The sequence below is a fragment of the Pseudophryne corroboree genome, chromosome 12, assembly GCF_028390025.1.
Source record: "Pseudophryne corroboree isolate aPseCor3 chromosome 12, aPseCor3.hap2, whole genome shotgun sequence".
Taxonomy (NCBI): Eukaryota; Metazoa; Chordata; class Amphibia; order Anura; family Myobatrachidae; genus Pseudophryne; species Pseudophryne corroboree.
Window position 1 is genome coordinate 160,825,979 of NC_086455.1, and position 25,934 is coordinate 160,851,912.

General features: G+C 45.0%; 1 protein-coding gene across 11 annotated transcripts in view; it reads right to left on the bottom strand.

Annotated features, from left to right (window-relative positions):
• The window catches only part of EVL (Enah/Vasp-like), a 191,993-nt gene that overhangs the window by 26,335 nt on the left and 139,724 nt on the right, over window positions 1-25,934 (bottom strand). For 8 of the 11 annotated variants that reach the window (XM_063948353.1, XM_063948352.1, XM_063948354.1 and 5 more), the window contains 3 exons: window positions 12,151-12,223; window positions 6,022-6,080; window positions 436-1,314 (listed from right to left, as the gene is read on the bottom strand). In XM_063948353.1, the coding sequence (XP_063804423.1) occupies window positions 436-1,314; window positions 6,022-6,080; window positions 12,151-12,223 (1,011 nt within the window). The remainder of the gene's footprint in view (window positions 1-435; window positions 1,315-6,021; window positions 6,081-12,150; window positions 12,224-25,934) is intronic. The other 3 variants (XM_063948359.1, XM_063948358.1, XM_063948360.1) reach the window with 1 other exon arrangement.

Consider the following 25,934-nt stretch of genomic DNA (forward strand, 5'->3'; position numbering starts at 1 on the left):
TAATGCCCTTTTAATGTGTTTGTTCCAAACGCTCATTTTCTAATAACCCAGTGGGTCCTGCTGCCGGGCTAGCGAATAGTCAGTACCAAAAATCAATCTGCATGTCTCTATCCATAATTCCCCCATGGAGAGGTTTGACCCCTCTGAATTCATAGCTGTAATGGATAATGCTGACTTCTATAGATTATCATTGAAGATTCTCTGACATAAAGCTTTTGCATTATTCTAAGATGGAGAACTCTTGGGTTCCTCTGGCCAACCTGACTATACTGCTAATGGGGGCGCTGAATTGCAGAAAGTGAAAATTAGCGAAACTGTGTGTGACTAAACTCTGATTGTGAATACTCTAATGTGAACTGTCTCGTCAGCAGCTATTCCTCAAGATATGCAACATTTTCTGTTCAAGGATGCACTCGTTGAAAGACATGTACTTACTTAACTGGGAAATGGCGGATGATGTCATAAAATGTGTGGTCCTCTTGGACAAAGTCAGCTCAGATACAGCAGCATAAGGGGGAGGTAATGAAACAAAGTGTGATGTGGACTGGTATGATGGCTGGGAGGCATGAGAGGAAGGATGGAAGGGTTGAGCAGAAGCATGGGTAAGGGTGCCAGCGGGGTTGGCTATCACTGGCATCTGAGGAAGGGGCACAGTTTCTAAGCATGACAGGAAACAACGGTCAGCGCTTTTAACTTGGGTTCTCTGGGAATTTATCGGAATCTGAGTGGTTTGCAGCTCATCTGCTTGGTCATCGGGGCCTACATGAGGTACGTTTGGGTTTTGGACCATTCTGTCTGGACCTCCTCTGATCCTTGCGTTCTGGCCAGGAATCACAGGAAGCATTACTGGAATAAATGTTTGTGGAGACACGCTATGGTGAAGCACTGGTGAAGCCACAGTGGGAGACGAGGAACGGGAAGTGTAGGACACAGAGGGATGTTTTACAGACTGATGAGAGGTTAATGGAGCATGGGGACCAGGAGGAGGAGGTGGGGATAAGGAGATTTGCTTGACGCTTCGGGATAGAGTCCCATTGCTTGGCCATATTGGAGAAAAGGCAGAACCTTGGGATGCGGAAGGCTCAAATCCAGATAGACAGTGCGGCAACTCTGGGGACCCGCTGGTTCTTTTAGAGGACTTTTGGTTGGATTTATTACTAGGTTCGGGGACAGGAGATGCTGAAGAGATAACTTTTGCATAAGATGGTGGTGGGATAGCGCCAGCAGTAGGAGGAACGCTGTAGTTACTGTAGTCAGGAGGAGGAGACTGGCAGTGGGAAGGGGAGGAAGACACGTTTATCTGAAGGGTAGAAACTAAAAGAAGAGAAAATGAAAAGAACAAAATGGGCATTTATCAAGGGTAGCAAATAAGGCAGAGTGATTAGGAAAGCTGGGACTGAAAGACAGATGGAAACAGAAATCAAAGATGGCTGCATGCACAGATTCTCATGGTTACAAATCAGATCAAGAGTTCTGCGGATAACTTTGTTTCAAAACCATCATTTAGAGATGCACTAAAATGGTTACCATATCGCACACACTGAAACATCTCCATTTACCTATACGAAACCTCATTTTTGCATCACAGTCCCTATTATGTTAAATGGGGGGTCTCTGAAGGGCCGAAGCAACTTGGGGCTGTATTTACGAAGTGGCGGCTTGTATCTCGGCCGGTGTGAGGTAAAAATCCAAAGTGGCGGACTTTTATACTTAACGCTAGCGTCGCTTTAAATTTTCACCTCAAAACCCGACGCTTTGTAAATAGATCCCTTGTTGTCTACTTCATTATTTTCAGTTTCATATTCACGGCTCATGTCCGGTAGAGTGTTAGTGTTGCGTTGGCTGCGAAAAAGTCTAACTATGCCAATTGTATACTGCAGTTATCAGATGTCATGAGGCCTTTATAGGGAACAGATATATTTTATATCTTGGGCTTTATAGGAAAAAACAGGCATAATGACGAAAAATTTAATTTTTCCTATACCCTATAGTAATGCGTGCACAATTAGTACACATTGCATCTCTTAGTTCTACAGAGTAAAGTGGGACCAGATATATATATGTGTAAGGTGTGAGGTAAATATAAAGCCAGGAGCAATTATATGTTTCTGGTAACTAGCCTAGACTAACAATTAACCCATACTAGCCCAACTGGTGAGTTTTGGGGAACCTTCCTGTAAGAACATTGCGCCCTCCCGCTGCGCGTTACCACATGACCATGCAGTATGGCCGTGATGACATGAATCACCCCCCTGCATTTACTAACAACGACAATATTACCTCAGCACTACCTCCCTACCTGTCAGGTATAGAAGGGGTACATATGGAGCAGGGAAATGTTATTATGACAAATTACAGGTGTATTTATTTTAGTTATATACTATATGAACGCGCATGTTCCTCACTCTGGCTCCCTAAAAGATCCACCAGGCCCCCAGACTTTACTGAATGATTCCTGAACACTCTGCCCACCCCTGATTTACTGTTTCACCATCAGAAGACATGGGCTCAATACACATTAATGTTTCTAAAGTCCTGCTCCCCCAGCTGGGAGGGTGGCTTAGCCAATGGAAAGTAACTCTACAGAGAAGCAACGGCACATAATATATATTCAATATTTTAGCGATTATATGTAGGGAGGCGCCAATCCCGGGCCATTTTTTCAATCCCGGGTATCGGGATTGAAAAATGGTCAATTGGCTTTAAACTGTGTCCGGCCGCCCCCCATGCCACGCCCAGCCCTGCCTCTCCCCACCCACCCCACAGACATAAATAATCTTACAAACCTGCACAGCCGGGCGGCGGGTGAGTGCAGAGGGAGCCGGGAGGAGGCGGCGGGTGAGTGCAGGGGGAGCCGGCGTGTGAAGACCGCCGTACCTTCCGGCTCTGCGGCTGCTGACAGCGCAGCGTGACCTCACAGTCACAGGTTATGCTGCTCAGGAGGAGCCGGGCAGCATCTGAGCGTCCTGAGGACGCTCAACGCTGATCCCTCAATCCCCGGCATTGGAGCTTCCAATCCCGGGATTGAATCCCGGCCGTTTTTGGGCCTAAATCCACCGATCCCGCCGATCCTGAATTCGGGATCGGCCTCCCTAATTATATGTTCTTCGAAAATAACTAAGTACCTCTGTATTAGGTGCTCTATACTGTGTATGCTGTAACTTACCAGTGACCACTGTATACCATCCACTTTGAACACTGTATCTATATATACACACCCCACCCAAATCTAAATCTCTCTGCACATGTTACATCTGCGCTGCACATGGCTTTGCCCATTAGTCTGCTTTTTTGGTTTGCTAACAACGCTGAAAAACCTCCTAAATCCTGCAGCAAACTTGCTGAATAATCTCTTTCACATCCATTCTACCTGTCGGGGAAATCAAGGCACAAATTATCAATGACAATGTATAAGCACTGACTCCTGCTGACCCCTGACCCCTTTTCCACTAGCTCTTAGCATTTACCCGTGTTTTTTCCTAGTGGAAACGCCCCCCCCCCTGCAAATTCCCGGATCAAGTGATCCGGGAATCCTACCCGGGTAGCTTACCGGGTTGAACACGTGTTCAACCCGGTAAGCTGTGTAGTGTGAACGGAAGCCGTGTCGATGCGTCACGGCTCCCGTTCACAGTGTATGGAACAGCAGCGCTGGGAGATCAGCGATCTCCCAGCGCCGCCTTTGCCGCGTCACTAGGAGCGTCACAAACCCGGCAATATGCCAGGTTGGTGAGCGCTGTGGGAAAGGGGCTGTAGCACGGGTCGCAGCTGTGTCAGGCTCCCGGCTGCGACCCGTGCTACAGGTGGAAAAGGGGTATTAGTAACAGATAATACAGGGGCTCCCTGCTTGCAATGTGGTACGCAAATCCAGGTAAATCTTTCTCCCACTGACTCAGCTGCTGTATAATATGTGGGGATCAATTTACAAGCCTGGGAAAGGTCAGAGAAGAAAGATTTAAATCTTGTCTTCATCATGTATTAATACCAAAAACAATAGGTTACACCCAAATTGCTGCTACAGATATGTAACTATTCGGGCCATTCAATGCTTCCACCTATTATGTGAGCTTTGAAGTATGGCCCTCATTCCGAGTTGATCGCTCGCTAGCTACTTTTAGCAGCCGTGCAGACGCATAGTCACCGCCCACGGGGGAGTGTATTTTTGCTTTGCAAGAGTGCGAACGCCTGTGCAGCCGAACGGTACAAAAACATTTTGTACAAAACAAGACCAGCCCTGAAGTTACTTATCCTATGTGATGATTGCAGTGACGGAGGTCCCGGAATTGACGTCAGACACCCGCCCTGAAAACGCCTGGACAAGCCTCCGTTTTTCCAAATACACCCAGAAAACGGTCAGTTGACACCCATAAACGCCCTCTTCCTGTCCATCTCCTTGCACTCGGCTTTGCGAATGGAATCGTCGCTAGAAGCAATGTAAAACAACGATGCTCTTTGTAGCCGTACGCCGCGCCTGCGCATTGCGGCCGGTACGCATGCGCAGTTTTGCCATTTTTTTAAATGATCGCTACGCAGCGAACAACGGCAGCTAGCGATCAACTCGGAATGAGGGCCAATATGTGCAAACATTAACGTTGCTTCTCAAAGGATCTTATAATTAGCTTAAGTAGTGATATTTCCAATTATTATTAATTTGCTGCTAAAAATGTGTGTATATATTTATATATATATATATATATATACATACACACACACATACATATATTCACTAACTAAACCCCCATCATTTATTTACTGATGTTGTGAGGATAAGTGAGCTTGCTATGGCGAGTGCTAAATATTCTGTTTGTATATATATATATATATATATATATATACACATATACACACACACATACATATATAGATATAGAACATATGGGGCATCATAAAAGAAATCAGCTTTGATATAAGAGGTAACATGAACTTAGGATACATAGGGGCATACTGTATTTAGCAATTATCAGGTTCTAGACTCGATAATTAGAACTTCTTATGAGATCATTTCACCTCTTCTTTGGGACCCTATGGTGGTACTGTGCAGATGCGGCCCTGCTGGCCCTCCAGGTGGGGTCCCATCGATCCCGTTACTGGTAAATACCCCAGAGTGCTGCCTATTGGTACATTTGGCATTAAACCAGCCCTGGATTACTGTAACAGGTATCGGAGATCCTGTACATATGTTTGGGGGGATATTGAGTACAGTAATGATTGTTTTCGTTGGGATATCCCGCAAATATTAATTGCTATATAGGCCCCGTAGTCACAGGATGTCGTCAGTATACCTGTGTTGTAAAATTCTGTATGGCGTTCTAATGATCATTATGAAGTTACACTGATGGCTAGTTTGTACAAGCACTGCACAGACCACAGATGGTTGGGAGTGCGTACAAACACCTCTGGATTACGTTACAGAAAAAATGATCAGTAGCGTAATATTTCGTCAAGTTCCAATGCGTGGGATTCCCGAATGCTTGATTTCAACAATTTCAACTTGACCAGATAGATTTACTCCAGGCAGCAATGTGCGTGAGATCATCTGATGACTTGGCAGAGATAGCTGCACCGTATTTCCTGCAATCTGGTCCCAGGGCAGTTGTCAGAACAAGCGTATCTGGGCAATTTGGCCTTCCAAGATGGAATAGTGAAAACTTAATTCGGTAGATGGCAATGTACATTTTTTTTAAACCATTGAGATCTTGTATATACTGTTCCGTATGGACACACAGTGTAGGGACCTCCAATATCAGAGAAGCCTTGACGTTGGGCTGGAGGCTTACCATATTTTTGCAAATATATGTAACTAAGCAACTGAGCAAATCTGTGTTGTGTATCTTTCTAATATATAGACACACAATCAATTAAACCAGAATTAAACTATACAAACTAAATTTGCAGGCAGCTTGGACATTACCCTGATAACATTACTATCATAATTATTAGTTTAGTCCACGTCCCTTTAAACACACGAAACACCAGCACATACACATAAACACAGAGTTCAGCAACCGGAACAGTCACACTTGCCTGTAGTCGACGTCCTTCGTTCCAGGGTCTCTTGGCGCTGTTGTTGCTCCATAATTTGCCTAGACAAGTCGATAATGATTATAAACCACTTATTCTGCAAATACCAAAACTGACAGTAACATCACTGCACAAACTACTGCTCTCGTTACGGAGCCATGAAACTTGCTAAGCCGCTGAACGTGACAACATACAAATAGCATTCTCAAGCAACCTGCAAGCTGACACATTTTCATGGCAAATAATTTGAATATTTTATTTGTGCAGTGTAACAATTTTACCACTAGATGTCACTCTTTACCCTTCAAAGTCTGCTGCTCAGGTTTACAGTGCGGCATCTTGCAGGTAATAATGGCAGAAGGGTTTAGAACAGACACTAGCAGCGGGTAATGTAATAAAAAAAATAAGTTGTTGTAGTGAACTTAATTAGAAGGATTGTCTCCCGGGAATTGGTTATGCCAAGAAAGAAAAATGTGCTTTGTAATATGTATTGAACAATTCCTCAGTTTGCTTTCCCTACTGCAAGCACGCCGACTGCAGCCTTGCACAGTGTGGTTACAGTCTTCTACCGCTTACACACACAGATGGTCTGTTTAACCTGCACCCGGCTGAAGACCGCAGATCTCTAATGAACGGCTACTGGCGATAGGCAATGCGTGCTATATGCAGATTTTACTTTTGTGCAGTTGTGCCCATTATTTTCGCTCTCCGCCCACACTGACGCGCCCTGCTATAGTCTGCACAGGTGTGATTTGCTCTGATGCATAAAAGTCCAGGTCTGCAATAAGAAAGCGTCGCCTCAAAGTGATTGTGACTGTCTATTCTTTGCAGGTGTCAGCATGATCAGTTTTGGCTATGAAAGCACAATGGCGCACCAGCTTTATAAACTGCCCCTAGATGAAATAGCGGACTCCTATTGGAAATATCGCTAGACAGATACATCATGGCGGTATGTAAACCTGGATGCTGTGAAAGGCTCTGCGGCGAGTCGCTTATCTGCGAGGGCTTTGATAAATGGACAGTCTCCAAAGCAGACCACTCAAACACACAGGCAGGGCTGTAATTACTGGTTGGCCAAGGTGGTAGTCGGCCGGGGCGCTAGATGACGGGAAGGGGTATGGGCGGCACTGCTGGAATTCAATGTTTGGGCCTGGCTCCGCGAGTGGTGCTTGGAGGGATCTGATTGGATCCCTCTCAGGGGGCAATGCAATAAAAGCCCATAGGTTTCGAGAGGATAACGCCTCACCGCATCCAAGCTTGGTGTGTATGTGGTAAGCGGCCAGACCTCCGAAAGCGGCATTTTTAGAGACACCCTATCCTGCCCAGAGTGCCTATTAGAAAACATTTCTACTTGCACCACTGGACAAGACTGCCGACTCCTGCGTGACAGATAGTGTGCTCGGTACAGCTGCCTGGCCTGTGCTAGGGTGCCGGAACTATATTCTGAAACTACTCTGTGGTAGCGGGGCCTGGGCGGTTTAGGAAAGTGTCATTTGCTTCATTACGTAAGAAGCGAGGCCCGGAAAGGTGCTATTATAATTCACACGCGCTGTGACAGGAAGGAAGAGGGTAACCACAGTACCATAGACAGCGATAATAACACTGCTGTTATCTAACTGTACTTGTTAGGGGCAGATGTACTAAGCCTTGGAGAGAGGTAAAGTGGAGAGAGAAAAAGCACCGGCCAATCAGCTCCTGTCATTTTTTAAACACAGCCTGTAACATGGCAGCTAGGAGCTGACTGGTCGATACTTTATCTCTCTCCAAGGCTTAGTATATAGACCCCACAGTTTTCTATTCTGCAGCCCTTAATTTCCAACGGCCTGTAATAAGCGAGAGAATTTCATATAGCGCACAGTAGCTACCACTGCCTGTAATAAGCGAGAGAATTTCATATAGCGCACAGTAGCTACCACTGCCTGTAATAAGTGAGAGAAGTAATTCCATATAGCGCACAGTAGCTACCACTGCCTGTAATAAGTGAGAGAAGTAATTCCATATAACGCACAGTAGCTACCACTGCCTGTAATAAGTGAGAGAAGTAATTCCATATAACGCACAGTAGCTACCACTGCCTGTAATAAGTGAGAGAAGTAATTCCATATATCGCACAGTAGCTACCACTGCCTGTAATAAGTGAGAGAAGTAATTCCATATAACGCACAGTAGCTACCACTGCCTGTAATAAGTGAGAGAAGTAATTCCATATAGCGCACAGTAGCTACCACTGCCTGTAATAAGTGAGAGAAGTAATTCCATATAACGCACAGTAGCTACCACTGCCTGTAATAAGTGAGAGAAGTAATTCCATATAACGCACAGTAGCTACCACTGCCTGTAATAAGTGAGAGAAGTAATTCCATATATCGCACAGTAGCTACCACTGCCTGTAATAAGTGAGAGAAGTAATTCCATATAACGCACAGTAGCTACCACTGCCTGTAATAAGTGAGAGAAGTAATTCCATATAACGCACAGTAGCTACCACTGCCTGTAATAAGTGAGAGAAGTAATTCCATATAGCGCACAGTAGCTACCACTGCCTGTAATAAGTGAGAGAAGTAATTCCATATAACGCACAGTAGCTACCACTGCCTGTAATAAGTGAGAGAAGTAATTCCATATAACGCACAGTAGCTACCACTGCCTGTAATAAGTGAGAGAAGTAATTCCATATAGCGCACAGTAGCTACCACTGCCTGTAATAAGTGAGAGAAGTAATTCCATATATCGCACAGTAGCTACCACTGCCTGTAATAAGTGAGAGAAGTAATTCCATATAACGCACAGTAGCTGCCACGGCCTGTAATAAGTGAGAGAAGTAATTCCATATAACGCACAGTAGCTACCACTGCCTGTAATAAGTGAGAGAAGTAATTCCATATAACGCACAGTAGCTACCACTGCCTGTAATAAGTGAGAAGTAATTCCATATAACGCACAGTAGCTACCACTGCCTGTAATAAGTGAGAGAAGTAATTCCATATAACGCACAGTAGCTACCACTGCCTGTAATAAGTGAGAGAATTCCATATAACGCACAGTAGCTGCCACTGCCTGTAATAAGTGAGAGTAGTAATTCAATATAGCGCACAGTAGCTACCACTGCCTGTAATAAGTGAGAGAAGTAATTACATATAACGCACAGTAGCTACCACTGCCTGTAATAAGTGATAGAAGTAATTCCATATAACGCACAGTAGCTACCACTGCCTGTAATAAGTGAGAGAAGTAATTCCATATAACGCACAGTAGCTGCCACGGCCTGTAATAAGTGAGAGAATTCCATATAACGCACAGTAGCTACCACTGCCTGTAATAAGTGAGAGAAGTAATTCCATATAACGCACAGTAGCTACCACTGCCTGTAATAAGTGAGAGAAGTAATTCCATATAACGCACAGTAGCTACCACTGCCTGTAATAAGTGAGAGAAGTAATTCCATATAACGCACAGTAGCTACCACTGCCTGTAATAAGTGAGAGAAGTAATTCCATATAGCGCACAGTAGCTACCACTGCCTGTAATAAGTGAGAGAAGTAATTCCATATAACGCACAGTAGCTACCGCTGCCTGCCTCATGTCAGAGACAGGGCTGAGGGGACACACAGAGAAGATGCATGCTGCAAATCTGCCTCAGGATCCCACACTATTAGCATTAACTTACCTAAGACATACTAAGTAGCATAGGGTGGGGGTTATACTGAGTAACAGAAGGTAGGGGCCATACTAAGTAACTGAGGGTGAGGGCTATACTGAGTAATGGAGGGTGGGGCAATACTAAGCAACGGAGGATGGGGGCCATGCCAAGTAATGGAGGGAGGGGCCATACTGAGAGATGGAGAATGGGGCCATACTGAGTAATGGAGGGTGGAGCCATACTGAGTAATGGAGGGTGGGGCAATATTGAGTAACGGAGGGTGGGGCAATGCTTAGTAACAGAGAATGGGTCCATACTGAGTAACGGAGGGCGGGGCCATACTGAGTAACAGAGAATGGGTCCATACTGAGTAACAGAGGGTGGGGCAATGCTTAGTAACAGAGAATGGGTCCATACTGAGTAACGGAGGGTGGGGCCATACTGAGTAACAGAGAATGGGTCCATACTGAGTAACGGAGGGTGAGGCCATACTGAGTAACAGAGGGTGGGGCAATGCTCAGTAACAGAGAATGGGTCCATACTGAGTAACGGAGGGTTGGGCAATGCTTAGTAACAGAGATTGGGTCCATACTGAGTAACAGAGAGTGGGGCCATACTAAGTAACGGAGGGTGGGGCTATTCTGATTAATGGAGGGTGGGGCCATACTAAGTAACGGAGGGTGGGGCATTTCTGAGTAACGGAGGGTGGGGCCATACTAAGTAACGGAGGGTGGGGCATTTCTGAGTAACGGAGGGTGGGGCCATACTAAGTAACGGAGGGTGGGGCATTTCTGAGTAACAGAGGGTGGGGCCATACTAAGTAACGGAGGGTGGATCCATCTTACACCTAGAGAATTGTGTCTGTACATCTCTGATGTTATACATGGACAGCAGAGACAATGTAAGCTGTCTGGTCTATACATTTAGGCCTATAGGAACCAGTTCTCCATCTAATCTGTTCATTCAAATGATTCCAGGTATATGGACTGAATGGAACTAGGGGTCTGTCCTGGGACTACTGAGACACATGGGAAGCCTAAGAGCATGCAGGGTGGGTGAGCTACGCTCCAATCAGCGCCAGCGAACAGAACAGAATGCATTGCAGAAGGTATGGCAGAAGGCGAGGTGCGCCCACAATAGTGACCTATGTGTATCACACTTACTGAAGACAACAGCCATCCTAGCTGTAACGGTGATGCTGCAAAGAGCAATGTTTAGTCACTGCCAGAGGCTAGGGAAGGCTGGAGGCCTCACTTAACCATTTCTTTACTCTAATAGGGGCAGATTCTAACCCTCTGCGACTTTATGTTAAATGCCAGTACACCTTCCCTGGTGTACATCCGTGCGTCTCAATCCGTCCGCCGTGGGACGCAGGCGCAGTGTGATGTTTTTTTTTAGAGATTCAGGCACTCGCAGTTAAAAAAATACTGTCCATTTGCGTGAATATCGGCGCGGCATCCAACTGTGAATCAGCCCCTTATAAAGTTATTTCTTTAATGATCAGTTATGACCATCATACATACAGTACGTATATAAATAGCCAGCTGCCACACAACACCTAAAATGACATTCAGCCAATAAGGGGTAAATTTACTAAGGGTTTCTGTTCCTGTCGATTTTGAGGTGATTTTGAGGTGATTTGACCAATCGGGTTTTACGAATGGCAAAACAGACTCAAAATCCCCTGAAATCCGACTTCACACACAATTCCGCTCTGGCTGCAAAAGTCATGGCATTTAAAGGCACAGTAATGATTACAATAAAATGGTGGATATACAAATTCGCCCTGGAATGTTTGTGTGTGGGTAATACAGTGCATGTGACCTGTTTTGGCCAATAGGAATGCTTTCGTATAACTTTGTAGATTTTTGGTTGACTATGTGACGATTTTGGTTCTAATGAGGGTGAATAGAACACATTTAGAACTCCAAATAGAAAACAACGCACCATCTAAATCAGAAACACTGCAGTCGATTTTTTGGGGAATGTTGGTTCTCTTATGGTCACCCCAAAATCATCTTTTAGTAAATTTAGCCCGAAATGTGTTTCAAAAACATGTTGATAATTAACACTATGATAATACATTTATATGTGACTGTGTGAGAGTGTATGTTTATGAATCTATGCATTAAAGTGAACCATACACCTAGTAGAGGCTGCCATTCTGTGAGCTGAACAACAATCATATGAACGTATGTATTCACTGTACTAGGAACCAGTGACATCAGAGGCATGAGGCACATCTGACTGTATACCTCAAAAGGCCACTGTGAGAAAGGGGTGTGGTCACATCTCTGTGGGGGCGTGGCTATGTGACTGTCCCCGGAAAACACTTATGTGAGCAGGAGACACCTCCTAGCAGCTGGGACAAAAGTCCAGGATTGGGTCGGCTGGGCAGTGTGCTGCAATGACAGGGATTGCGCTGCGATGATGTCACTGATTCCTAGTGAGCTGATAGGCTACCCTGTCAGGAATACTTGGTTCTCTCTCACCTTCTCTGTATTTCCATTTCATCCGGCGAGGGACCATTCTGGATGCTCGGGGTTTGGCGCTGAGCTGCAGGGCCTGAAGATGAAGAGATAAACCAAAAAGCATATAAATGATAAGCCTTGCAAAAAATAAAAAAAAAACCAAAAATACAGTAAATTGAAAATGAAATTACGAGATTACTCTCCCCTGGAAATACTTAATGGCGCACTTCGGGGTATTATAGTGCGGATTGCAGCAAGCTTGGCACCCATCGAATGGGGGGCTATTCACTGTGGGGGGAGTGGTCCAAACAACTAATTTACCTACTATCATCACTGTGTAAAATGATAAATAAATATATCCTTCAACCACTTTAGCTGAACGTGTGGGCTACGGAATAGACAACCTGAGTGAAGGGAGAAAGAGATATGAAAGGGTGCAATTATCAACGAGTTCTAGCTATTAAAAACTTGTTGCGTTTGAAAAATGGTGCTCCAGCCAATCAACTCCTCTCATGTGTTTGAAAAATGGCAGTTGGAAGCAGATTGCGCTGGGCAGCCGGGACAGTCAGCTGATCCTGCCTAGCCACACCGAGCTGTCAGGCAGTTTTCTTTGTCTCCTATGGCAGCCACACAATGATTGGTGGATGGCACGGGTCATTTGCGATCCGCCAATCAGTGTGTAGAACTCTGATCGGCCTCTACATCTAATATGCATCCATTCGCTTCACAGGCCAAAGGCTACGGTCTTCTGTACGTGCAGGGGCCTATACCACCGCATGCCTTCTCAGAAGACCAGAGTTGTTGGGGCCTACGGCTCGCACGCAAAGCTTAATGTCACTTTAACTCAATTTTACATTGTCTGAGGATGCATGAAATACACTGACAGACTCCGATTCATTAGCCACAGGGCGCACGCATGTATTATTAATTCTGCGCGTTTCCAGGACACAGATACATCGGAGAACATTAATACATTCTCCTTCATCGCTCACACTATTTTTCTTCTGGAAATTACCATGATAATGACGCAATCTCTCACCGAACAGATATGCAAATGAGATGTGTACGATGGCGATGACAGAATAAAGGCTTTCACAGAGGACGACACATTATCGTACACCCGCCTGCTGCACAGACTCTACTAGCGCAGCGGAATTCATTACCGCTGCCAGAGTTAGTCTGACGTGCCGCCACGAATAAGGCCCATCATTCTCTCATCGGACAAGAGATTTCCAGAGCAGGCTACACAATGCACCGACCCCCAAAGCAGACATGCAATGAAAGTACAATACATTCAGGGCCTGAGTCGTACGCTGTGCCGTTAGTCAAGCAAAGCGCCGACACAAGGTTTTTTGTGTGTAATTTTCTATGTTTCATGATATGTGGCCATTATTATAGCAATACGTAGACCCTCGCGGGCAAGGTTCCTCTACCCGCTCCTGCTGTACTGGCCACAGGTTACTATTCCCAAACGCAGTCCACCCGGATGGTAAATCACGCGACAGTTGTAAAATATGTGAAAACCCCAAACAAACTTGTGTCGACCATATGTGTGTGTCAAACACTGCCATTGCAACCTGCTGAAGCTGTCGACGTTTTGACCCAGTCAACCTAACGCATTTCAACCATATGGTATCGACCTATTGACTGTCTATCTAGATAATGTAGATCTATCATCCCGATACCAACATAAGGAAGCATCCGCAGCCGACTCAGAGTCGGCGCCTTAGTGTTACCCTGGTATTCCTCTGCCGGTATTATTACTGACCCATTCTATTGTTACCCTGGTATTCCTCTGCCGGTATTATTACTGACCCATTCTATTGTTACCCTAGTATTCCTCTGCCGGTATTATTACTGACCCATTCTATTGTTACCCTGGTATTCCTCTGCCGGTATTATTACTGACCCATTCTATTGTTACCCTGGTATTCCTCTGCCGGTATTATGACTGACCCAATCTATTGTTACTCTAGTATTCCTCTGCCGGTATTATTACTGACCCATTCTATTGTTACCCTGGTATTCCTCTGCCGGTATTATGACTGACCCAATCTATTGTTACTCTAGTATTCCTCTGCCGGTATTATTACTAACCCAACCTATTGTTACTCTAGTATTCCTCTGCCGGTATTATTACTGACCCATTCTATTGTTACCCTGGTATTCCTCTGCCGGTATTATTACTGACCCAACCTATTGTTACCCTGGTATTCCTCTGCCGGTATTATTACTGACCCATTCTATTGTTACCCTGGTATTCCTCTGCCGGTATTATTACTGACCCAACCTATTGTTACCCTGGTATTCCTCTGCCGGTATTATTACTGACCCATTCTATTGCTACCCTGGTATTCCTCTGCCGGTATTATTACTGACCCAATCTATTGTTACCCTGCTATTCCTCTGCCGGTATTATTACTGACACAATCTATTGTTACCCTGGTATTCCTCTGCCGGTATTATTACTGACCCAATATATTGTTACCCTGGTATTCCTCTGCCGGTATTATTACTGACCCATTCTATTGTTACCCTGGTATTACTCTGCCGGCATTATTACTGACCCATTATATTGTTACCCTGGTATTACTCTGCTGGCATTATTACTGACCCATTCTACTGTTACCCTGGTATTACTCTGTCGGTATTATTACTGATCCAATCTATTGTTACCCTGGTATTCATCAGCCAGCATTATTACTAACCCAATCTATTGCTACCCTAGTATTCCTCTGCTGGTATTATTACTGACCCATTCTATTGTTACCCTGGTATTACTCTGTCGGTATTATTACTGATCCAATCTACTAAGTGCGCCAACAAAGAGACAATCCTTTTCTTTCTAGTATTTTTCCATTCTATTGTTACCCTGGTATTCCTCTGTGGGTATTATTACTGACCCATTCTATTGTTACCCTGGTATTACTCTGCCGGCATTATTACTGACCCATTCTATTGTTACCCTGGTATTCCTCTGCCGCTATTATTACTGACCATTCTATTGTTACCCTGGTATTCCTCTGCCAGCATTATTACTGACCCATTCTATTGTTGCCCTGGTATTCCTCTGCGGGTATTATTACTGACCATTCTATTGTTACCCTAGTATTCCTCTGCGGGCATTATTACTGACCCATTCTATTGTTACCCTGGTATTCCTCTGCGGGTATTATTACTGACCCATTCTATTGTTACCCTGGTATTCCTCTGCTGGCATTATTACTGACCCATTCTATTGTTACCCTGGTATTCCTCTGCGGGTATTATTACTGACCCAATCAATTGTTACCCTGGTATTCCTCTGCAGGTATTATTACTGACCCAATCTATTGTTACCCTGGTATTCATCTGCCGGCATTATTACTGACTCAATCAATTGTTACCCTCATATTCCTCTGCTAGTATTATTACTGACCCATTCTATTGTTACCTTGGTATTCCTCTGCCGGAATTATTACTGACCCATTCTATTGTTACCCTGGTATTCCTGTGCGGGTATTATTACTGACACATTCTATTGTTACCCTGGTATTCCTCTGCCGGAATTATTACTGACCCATTCTATTGTTACCCTGGTATTCCTCTGTGGGTATTATTACTGACCCATTCTATTGTTACCCTGGTATTCCTCTGCCGGTATTATTACTGACACAATCTATTGTTACCCTGGTATTCCTCTGCCGGTATTATTACTGACCCAATATATTGTTACCCTGGTATTCCTCTGCCGGTATTATTACTGACACAATCTATTGTTACCCTGGTGTTCCTCTGCCGGTATTATTACTGACACAATCTATTGTTACCCTGGTATTCCTCTGTGGGTATTATTACTGACCCATTCTATTGTTACCCTGGTATTCCTCTGCGGGTATTATTACTGACCCATTCTATTGTTACCATGGTATTCCTCTGCGGGTATTATTACTGACACAATCTATTGTTACCCTGGTATTCCTCTGCCGGTATTATTACTGACCCATTCTATTGTTACCCTGGTATTCCTCTGCGGGTATTATTACTGACCCATTCTATTGTTACCCTGGTATTCCTCTGCGGGTATTATTACTGACCCATTCTATTGTTACCCTGGTATTCCTCTGCGGGTATTATTAGTGACCCATTCTATTGTTACCCTAGTATTCCTCTGCCGGTATTATTACTGACCCATTCTATTGTTACCCTGTTATTCCTCTGCGGATATTATGATTTTAGAATGGTGTATGATGCAGGAGCTATAAAGGAGGCATTAGAGGACTGTGACACCACTGCTCCCACCCCTGTATAGGAATCCACCTATCCACACAGAGCAAGGCCACAACGTTGTCAGTCACTCTCCACCTGCTTACTCGCAGAAGCATCTGCGTCTACGGAAATCTGCCACAGCATCCGGGTGATGGATCCACAGTGTCTACTTATCAACATGCAATAGGTCAACAGGTACAAAGGGTCAATAGATGAAAGGTGCTTAAGGTCGTCAGGTTCAAAAAGTTGACATGACAATGGTCGACACAAATGGCTGACACACATTTTTTGTTTTTTACATGTTTTCCAAACATTTGCTTGATTTACTATCCACGTGGACTACAACCGAGGATATCAACCTGTGGCCAGTGCGGTGGTAACGGAGCGGGCCACCTGGCCCAAAGTATAACAAAGTGAACCCACGAGGGTACATGTTTCGACTGATGGTGGTATCATATTATCAAACACAAAAGATTTGAAAAACAAAACAAAAAACCTTGTGTCGACCATTGCAGTGTTGACCTTTTGACCCTGGTCGACTTGCTGTAGCTTTCGACCTTAACCATTGTCGACTTTTTGTACCAGCTGACCGAATGCATATCTACCATATGGTGTCAAACGCTTAACTGTCGACCTAAACACTTTTTTGGGCCAGATGTACTAAGCCTTGCAAAGTGATACATTTCACGTTGATAAAGAATCAACCAACCAGCTCTTAACTGTCATTTTTCAAACCCAGTCTGTAACATGGCAGTTAGGAGCTGATTGGCTGTTACTTTATCACCGTGAAATGTACCAGTTTTCAAGGCTTAGTACATGTCTCCTTGTAGATCTTCCATACTATACCCAACTGCCACGGAGAGGTGAAAGAGAGCATTAAAATCATCTTTATTTAAATACAAATCCGTCATCAATAGATTTAACTAAGGCGGTATTCTGAAAGTGAAAAGTGCCAGTTTTTATCGCTTTTCTTTCCACATATGAATAGACAAATGAATGGACAGCAAAACAGAGGGGTCTATGTATTAAGCCTTGGAGAGAGATAAAGTGGATGGAGATAATGTAGCAACCAATCAGCTCCTGTCATTTTTCAAACACAGCCTGTAACATGGCAGTTAGGAGCTGATTGGGTGGTACTTTATCTCTCTCCAAGGCTTTTTCTTTTTCTTTTTTTTCTAAGTTTTCTTTTTGAGGATCAACGGTATGCGATGGAATTTTTTTTTTTTTTTTTGCAACCTTACGGAAATCAGCGCCTAAACATCTATACTCTTGGTTATATCAGGAGAGAGTAGTAGTAGTATATGTGCCTGGGTTACACCGGGAGAGAACAGTAGTATATGCGGCTGGGTTACACCAGGAGAGAACAGTAGTATATGTGCCTGGGTTACACCGGGAGAGAACAGTAGTATATGTGCCTGGGTTACACCAGGAGAGAGCAGTAGTATATGTGCCAGGGTTACACCGGGAGAGAGCAGTAGTATATGTGCCAGGGTTACACCGGGAGAGAGCAGTAGTATATGTGCCTGGGTTACACCGGGAGAGAGCAGTAGTATATGTGCCTGGGTTACACCGGGAGAGAGCAGTAGTATATGTGCCTGGGATACACCGGGAGAGAGCAGTAGTATATGTGCCTGGGTTACACCGGGAGAGAGCAGTAGTATATGTGCCTGGGTTACACCAGGAGAGAACAGTAGTATATGTGCCTGGGTTACACCAGGAGAGAACAGTAGTATCTGTGCCTGGGTCTCACCTGGAGGTAATTCTCTGGGGGCGGAGACTTTGCAAAAGGAGCTGGGTGTGCTGTGAGCAGGTTGTTTGGTGGTGATCTCCAGCTGCTGCTGCTGCAGGTGCAGTTTACAGGGGGTTTCCTTGCTGGCTTCCCCGGGCGGGATGGATCCCCCCGGGGGAGAAAGCTCCCTGTGTATGGACATTAATCAGAGCACTGAATTTGCTGCTATAGCTAACCCTGGAGCCACGGCAATATCGGCAGGTGACCAGCCAGAGGCGGAGGGGACCAGCTGTTCTAATGGTGCTCCAAGGCAATCGGAGCTGCAAGCAGACAACCCCAAACTGAATGAGGGTGCTCTCTTGAGTGAATCAACTCCGGGTAGAGCGGTGGCAGAAACTGCATGCCCGACAATCAGTGAAGCGGGGGTGTCCCGACCATTAGATGCTGGGGGAAATGATCCAGTATCCCCAGGAGGGACTGAGGATGATGAGGAGACAGAGGAGACATACCAGCATTACAGTATAAAAGAACTGCAACGTGAAGCCCAGCGAATTAACCAAAGAATAGCCCAGAAAAAAAAGAAGCGGAACAAGTGTTTCAAATGGGAGAGGCCAGTTTTGAGAGAAGAGATCCTGTCACTGGCTTCCGCCCTGGAAAGGGTTAAAGCACGGCTAGTGGTACTGCGGCTGGAAGAGAGGAACAAAGTTAAAGCTGAAAGTGAAAGCACTGCATCTGCTATATCCAGTGATCAGCTGCCGGAGGGGGCTGCAGTGATGGAAGCCCAGGAGCCTGAGGTCTGCCAGTCGGTCAGAGGTGATTCTGTTGCAGAGTTTGGGGTTGGGGAGGCGTCTCCCCATTATCCGGCTGTGCTGCAGGCTGTGGAGGGTGTGCAGTGTGCTGCAGGGGCAATGGTGGCTGATACTGTACCTGTTGCACTGAGAGCCAATCTGCATAAACCTGTCCCGCATGTAGAAACAGCTGTGAGATGTGAAGAAGACGAATTGTCAGATTTCCAATTGAGGATGCAAATAGTCAAAGCTGAACTCCTGCTGAAGGCCAAAGCAGAGAACAAAGATAAAGGTACTGTTGCTGGGCCTTCTGCCAGTGCTGCAGGGGTTAATACAAGTTCTGCAGCAGGTGGGGGGAGGGGAGGAGGAGTGTGTGTTCTCTCCTGTGCAGCAGGAACTGAGACAGCAGTGTGTCTGCCCCAGCAAGATACTGTGCAAGGAATGTCGATTTTGGATAAAAGCACATTATCGGTAGGCCAGCAAGAAGTGATTAATATTGTGTATGGTCAGATGGGTGCTCCTAGCAGAGCAAAGGTGGCTGCTGAACTGCTAAATAAGGAAAGAGAAAGAAGGGAAAATGTGACTGTTTCTGGTGAAAGTAGAAATGTGCAACAATGTACAGAAAATGCTGCATCTGATGTGAACAGACAGCCCGTCCCAGGGGTTATGTCTTATGCCACTATGGTACATAGACCCAGTACAAGTTCCAGTATGCCCCAAATGAATGTAGGGCCAGGGCAAGTAGGGAAAAGAAGGAACTTGATTCAGTTTAAGTGGGTTGGTGTAGGCGAGACACCGACTAAAGAAAGTTTTTTACAGATGATTTTCGGTTTAGGTTTCCATGCCTCAGATCTGTACGCCTGCATTCACCCAGTTAAAACGCCAGATTTTGATTTAAGCTTTATTTCCTATCAGGGACTTCAGGCTTTCTGGGTGAAGTGGCAGGCGTGCAGATCTTCAAAACCATATGATGCATTTAAAGCTGTCCTAGTAACCAAACAGGATAAAGTGAAGGTAACAATCCTTGTCAGAAACTAATCTATCCCACCACAAGATATTCTGTATTGGCTTTCTAGGTTTTGTGATGTGCAGTCTGACTTGATTAAAGTTGGTTTTACCATGGGAGTATGGGGCGGTGCATGGGCTGCCATGGTGAAACTAAGAAACACTGATAGAGGTTTCCTCCACATTCCTTCCGCTGCATACATAGGAAGGGATCGTGTGCAGTGTTTTTATCAAGGACAACCAAGAACTTGTTTCAGGTGCGGTGATTTTAGACACCTAAGTAGTGATTGCAGTGTGATCAAATGTACCCTATGTGGGAAGGTGGGTCATATCTCCAAAGATTGTAATAAAGTTACCTGCAATTTATGTGGGGAAGAAGGTCACCCTTATAGTCGATGTCCATGGGCCAACCATAATCTGGGAGAACAAGATCCGAGAGATGAGCCATCCAAAGGGAGAAAGGAAGTGCAGAAGGAAGGTGGCCAGGAGAAAGATAATCAGATAAAGGTTCAGAGGGTGGAAAGTCATAAGGAAGCCTGTGAGGTGATGGTAACAGAAGGTTCAGTGGGTAGAGAAGTTCCTTTTCAGGAGGTAAGAAGAGGCAATAAAAACAAAAGGAAAGGAGAAGAAATAAAAGTAGTACTTAGCAATCGGTTTGATGCTTTTACTACAGATGAGGAGGAGGTTGGTGAAGTTGTAAGAAATGGTGGTGACCTCTCTTTTGTGCCCAGGGTCAACAGAAGAAAAACAAGAAAAGTGACAAAAAGTTTAATTGAAGTGGAAGTCCCAGGGAAAAAGAGTAAAGAAAAGATTAAAAGAAAGTTGAGCTAAGAGGGGGATACAGAGGAGGACAGACAGGAAAGCCTAGAATGGGACCCAGTAGGGACAGATTTGGTAGAGGAGGAAGTGGAGGCCATAGTGGTGGAAGAAACCCAAAATTTGGAGGAGGAGGTTGTATCCTCAGGGTCTGTGGTTGGCCCAAGTAGCACATTAGAAAGTAGTAAAGTGGGTGACCAATGCCAGGTAATTAGATTTGCCCGTAAGCCACCTGATCCGGAGCCTCCTCTAGAGGATGGTTCTAGACAGGATGGGGAGGACGGTGATGGAATGACTTCAGTCATTGAGGAGGGTGATAATATCTCTGTGGAGGTAGAATATCAAGAGTGTGGATCCTCTATGGAGGTTTCAAAGTGTGTTAAGTAAAAGTGAGCAAGGTTCTGCCTCTATAACCAAAGAAACATGGATCCCCAACCCATACGATGCGCCACTATTAATGTGGCTTCCGTAGTTTCCGAACGAGCTCGTTTTATGGCCTTTGATTTTTTCAATACGATTGAGATTGATTTTTTGTTTTTGCAAGAGACCAGAATTAGTAAGTTGGACACTCTACACAAGGCGAAGCGAGAGTGGAGGCGTGGGCCTTCTTACTGGTCTCTTGCGGCCGAGCCGTACGGTGGGGTGGCAGTGCTTTTTACTGGTATGGTAACTGTGCACAAGGTTATAGAATTACAGGCAGGTAGGTGTATGATTTTAGATATCAACCTGAGGGGACATGACCTGAGACTCATTAACATCTATGGATCACAGTCATCATGGGACAGGAAATGTCTCTTCAGGGAGATAAAACCGTTCCTTTTTTCGGCCCAGCAGATTGTCTTTGGAGGTGACTTTAACACCGTCATTAGGCCAAAAGACAGGGGAGGTTCAAGGACAACCCTGGGTCCTGATTCAAATTTTTTAGTTAGCATGGTTAGACAGGCAGGTCTGGTGGATGTGCATGTTCGCCATTTCCCAGACCTCACGGGTTACACCTATTTTAGTGGTAGTCGCAGGTCTAGGATAGATAGGTTTTTTGTTAAGGGAACCTCAAAAACTTTGCCTCCAGAGGTAAAGCTAGTAGAGTTCTCTGATCACGCTTTTCTCTTTGTCACTTTAAATGCATCAAAGACCACTCAGAAAGGACGGGGCCTATGGCGCTTGAACTCTGAGCTCCTAAAGGAAGAAAGTGTTAGACAATCTTTTAGGGAATTCTTTCAATCCCAGGAAACACTTTTGGAGGCAGGTTGGAGTAGATCTGAGTGGTGGGAAGAGGTCAAAAAAAGAATTCGGAGGTTCTTCCGTAGGCTTGTAGCTAAAAAGAACTTGATAACACAGAATATCTACCAGAGTCTGAGAAGGAAATTAGATTTCTTGATCTCTGAGCGTGGAGATAGTGGGGAAATCTCCCGAGTGAAGGCTCAGATGAGGGAATATCAGTACATAACCGACTGGATTCTTTGGTTCTGGAGAGGGATTTTGGAAAATACCACTCGCCTGATCCCTACCAGAGCTGTGGAAAATCAGTTGAGGTGAAGGAGGTGAGGGGTCTTTATGATAGACAGGGTGTCCTTTGTGAGGATAAGCAAGGCATCTTGAATGTTATTAGATCCTATTACTCCGATCTTTTGTCTGAGCAGCCACTTATCAGTGAAAGGATGGAAACATTTCTAAGTGAGACACCTGGACTTTGCAATCCAGATGCCTCTGTTGAAACCTTGGGTAGTGATGTGACAGCAGAGGAAGTTAAGAAGGTGATTGGTCAGTTAAATTTAAAGAAATCTCCAGGCCCAGATGGCTTAACATCTGAGTTTTATAAAGTTTTTGCAGATCTCTTGATTCCTCGCTTTGTAGAAGTTTTTAATGAGTGCCTGGGTGAGGGAACCCTCCCTCCTTCTATGAGGTTATCTGCTCTCATATTATTATCTAAGGGTAAGGATTCATCCCATATTGAGAACTGGCGCCCCATCACCCTTCTCAATACGGACAGGAAGATTTTGGCAAAAATTATTTTTAATAGGTTGTCAGAATTTTCTGAACAACTGCTTTCTCCGTCTCAGCACTGTACTGTGAAGGGCCGAAGCACCTTTAGTGCTGTCCTTGGCATCCGGGAGGCCATAGAGCGATGCCGTGCTGAGAAATGGGGAAAGTACTTGCTGGCATTGGATCAGTCTAAGGCTTTTGACCGAGTGAACCATAAGTACCTTTGGGCCTTGCTTGAAAGGTATGGATTTCCAGTTCGGGTGGTGAATTGGCTAAAAACAATATACAGTCAGGCCGAAAGCTTCCCACTTGTCAATGGTTGGGTGGGTCCTACTTTTGAAGTGAGCTCTGGGGTCCGTCAGGGTTGCCCCCTGAGCCCCCTCCTGTATGTATTCGCGATTGATCCCTTCATCAGAAGGGTAGAGAACGGTGCAGTGGGAGTTGTGCAGCTGGGCTTGGAGCTGCCTTTGAAGGTAGTGGCCTACGCAGATGATGTCACGGTGGTTTTGTCATCAGTGGCGGAGGCACGTGATATGAAAGATCTCATCTGTGAGTATTCTGAGGCCTCGTGCTCTAGAATAAATCGTGAGAAGTGTGAAGCTTTCTGGATGGGGGAGGAAGGTGAGGAATTTTGCCTTCCGGGTGGCCTCCCCCGGGCCAGTCCACAGATAAAGATTCTAGGCATTTGTTTCGATCATGGTGATTATGCCACTCTAAATTGGGAGAATGTTCTGGAAATTGCTGCCAAGAAAGTAGAGAGCTGGAAGAGATGGAAATTCTCTTTCAGGGAAAAGGTTGATTTGTGCAAAACTTACCTGATCCTAATTTTTTTATATGTCAGCTATGTGTGTTTTTTGCCTCAGTCTTTATGGACCAGACTGAATTCTCTGTTCTTCCTCTTATTTTGGGGAAACAGGATGAATTTAATCAAGAGAGGTATCACTTACAAATCGAGGAAAGATGGAGGGTTGGGTATGGTCAATCCTGTTGTCTTTTTTGTAACCATTTTTCTAAAATATAACCTTGGGAGTTTTTTGTTAGAGACTCCCCCTCGATGGGTAAATGGATTTAGTGTTTGGGTGTCTCCTTTCCTTAGACTTTGGTTAGAAGGAGGCCAAGTGAAGAGCCCTCAAATTCGGAGTGGGTATCTTCCGATCTACGTTATCCAGTGCTTGAAAGTGACAAAGCGTTGGGGACTGGAAGTGGGGGAAGTCAAAGACCTGTCCAGGAAGGAGTTGGGGGAGAGGATTTTGCGAACCCACTTTCACGTTCCGCTGTCACTAAAAGATTGCCCGAGCGATGTCGCTTCGGCAGGGTTGGCTCTGATTAATTCGGAGAGAATACCGCTGAAGTTCAGAGATATTGCTTGGCTTTCTTTCCATGGGAAGCTTTATGTAAAGGGAAACATGATGTGGAGAAATGCCAATGATCGTGATTGTCCACGGGAGGAATGTCTAGGGGAGGTGGAGACAATGGACCATTTCCTGATCAAGTGCCCCTTTAACATAAAAGTTTATAAGAGGGTTTCAAGAGCTTTACGTATCCCGTGCCTTTCGGGGCTTAGTTACCCTGAGTGGGCTTATGGTGCATTTAAAGGATATGGTAGATTTAATTTGACCACCATTTTTTTTGTCAGTTTAGTAGTTAGATATCACACTTGGAGTGCACGGTGTCTAGTTTCCCTGAGAAAGAAAATCCTGTCCTGTGAAGAGGTGGCGGAGTCAATTCTGAACGAGGTTGGTAAGATGATGGTTCTAGATAAGCAGAGGATGGATGCTGTCAGGTGGTCTCGCTGGTGGGGTCACCTGAAACCCCCTTGAGTGGGTGGCAGAAATCCTTTTCAAGTCTAGCTGGAAACCTTTCTTTTCTTTTCACACCCTGTAGATTTTGGTAAAATGGTTTTTGTGGAATAGGTTTTGCATAGATCTAAAAAGCTTTGCTCAGTTTTACTTTACATAATATGTAAATATTGGGAAGATACTATAGATAAGGATGATAGCTGTGTATATTTCTTTTCTGTTTGAGCTACAATATAGATTTAATTTCTTGTATGTTGCATATCATGCATAATTTATGTTTCGTATTCTCATGAAGATATTTATTTATTTATTTATGTATTATATTGTATATAATGTATATATATGTTGCAAGTTTTAATAAACAAAACATTGCCTGGGTTACACCGGGAGAGAACAGTAGTATATGTGCCTGGGTTATGCCAGGACAGAACAGTAGTATATGTGCCTGGGTTACACCGGGAGAGAACAGTAGTATATGTGTCTGGGTTACACCGGGAGAGAACAGTAGTATATGTGCCTGGGTTATGCCAGGACAGAACAGTAGTATATGTGCCTGGGTTATGCCAGGACAGAACAGTAGTATATGTGCCTGGGTTACACCGGGAGAGAGCAGTAGTATATGTGCCTGGGTTACACCGGGAGAGAGCAGTAGTATGTGTGCCTGGGTTACACCGGGAGAGAGCAGTAGTATATGTGCCTGGGTTACACCGGGAGAGAACAGTATTATATGTGCCTGGGTTACACCGGGAGAGAGCAGTAGTATGTGTGCCTGGGTTACACCGGGAGAGAACAGTATTATATGTGCCTGGGTTACACCGGGAGAGAGCAGTAGTATGTGTGCCTGGGTTACACCGGGAGAGAGCAGTAGTATATGTGCCTGGGGTACACATGGAGAGAGCAGTAGTATATGTGCCTGGGGTACACATGGAGAGAATAGTAGTATATGTGCCTGGGTTACACCGGGAGAGAACAGTAGTATATGTGCCTGGGTTACACCGGGAGAGAACAGTAGTATATGTGCCTTGGTTACGCCAGGAGATGGGATAGTGTTCATAGAAAAGGGATGTAGTTATCATACTGGGGGTCAGGATCCCAGCTGCCAGAATGCCGGCAGGTGGCTGAAGGCTATTTCCACTCGTGGATGTCCACGACACTCATAGGGGGAGATTCAAATGTTTGAAAAGTCAGTTGGGAATCTGTTTTTTCCTACCTAATAGACAGGGAAAACAGACACCCAACTGACTTTTCAAACATTTGAATTCCACGCATAGAGTGGGAATAGAACCTGTGGCCAGCGTAGCGAGCCCGCAGAGGGCATCGTTGCCTTCACACCCCTGTTGGCATTCTGGCGGCTGGGAACCCAGTGTCGGTATGCTGACCACCGGGATCCCGGCCATCAGCCAAACATACCCAACGCATAGTAAATGCTAGTTACAA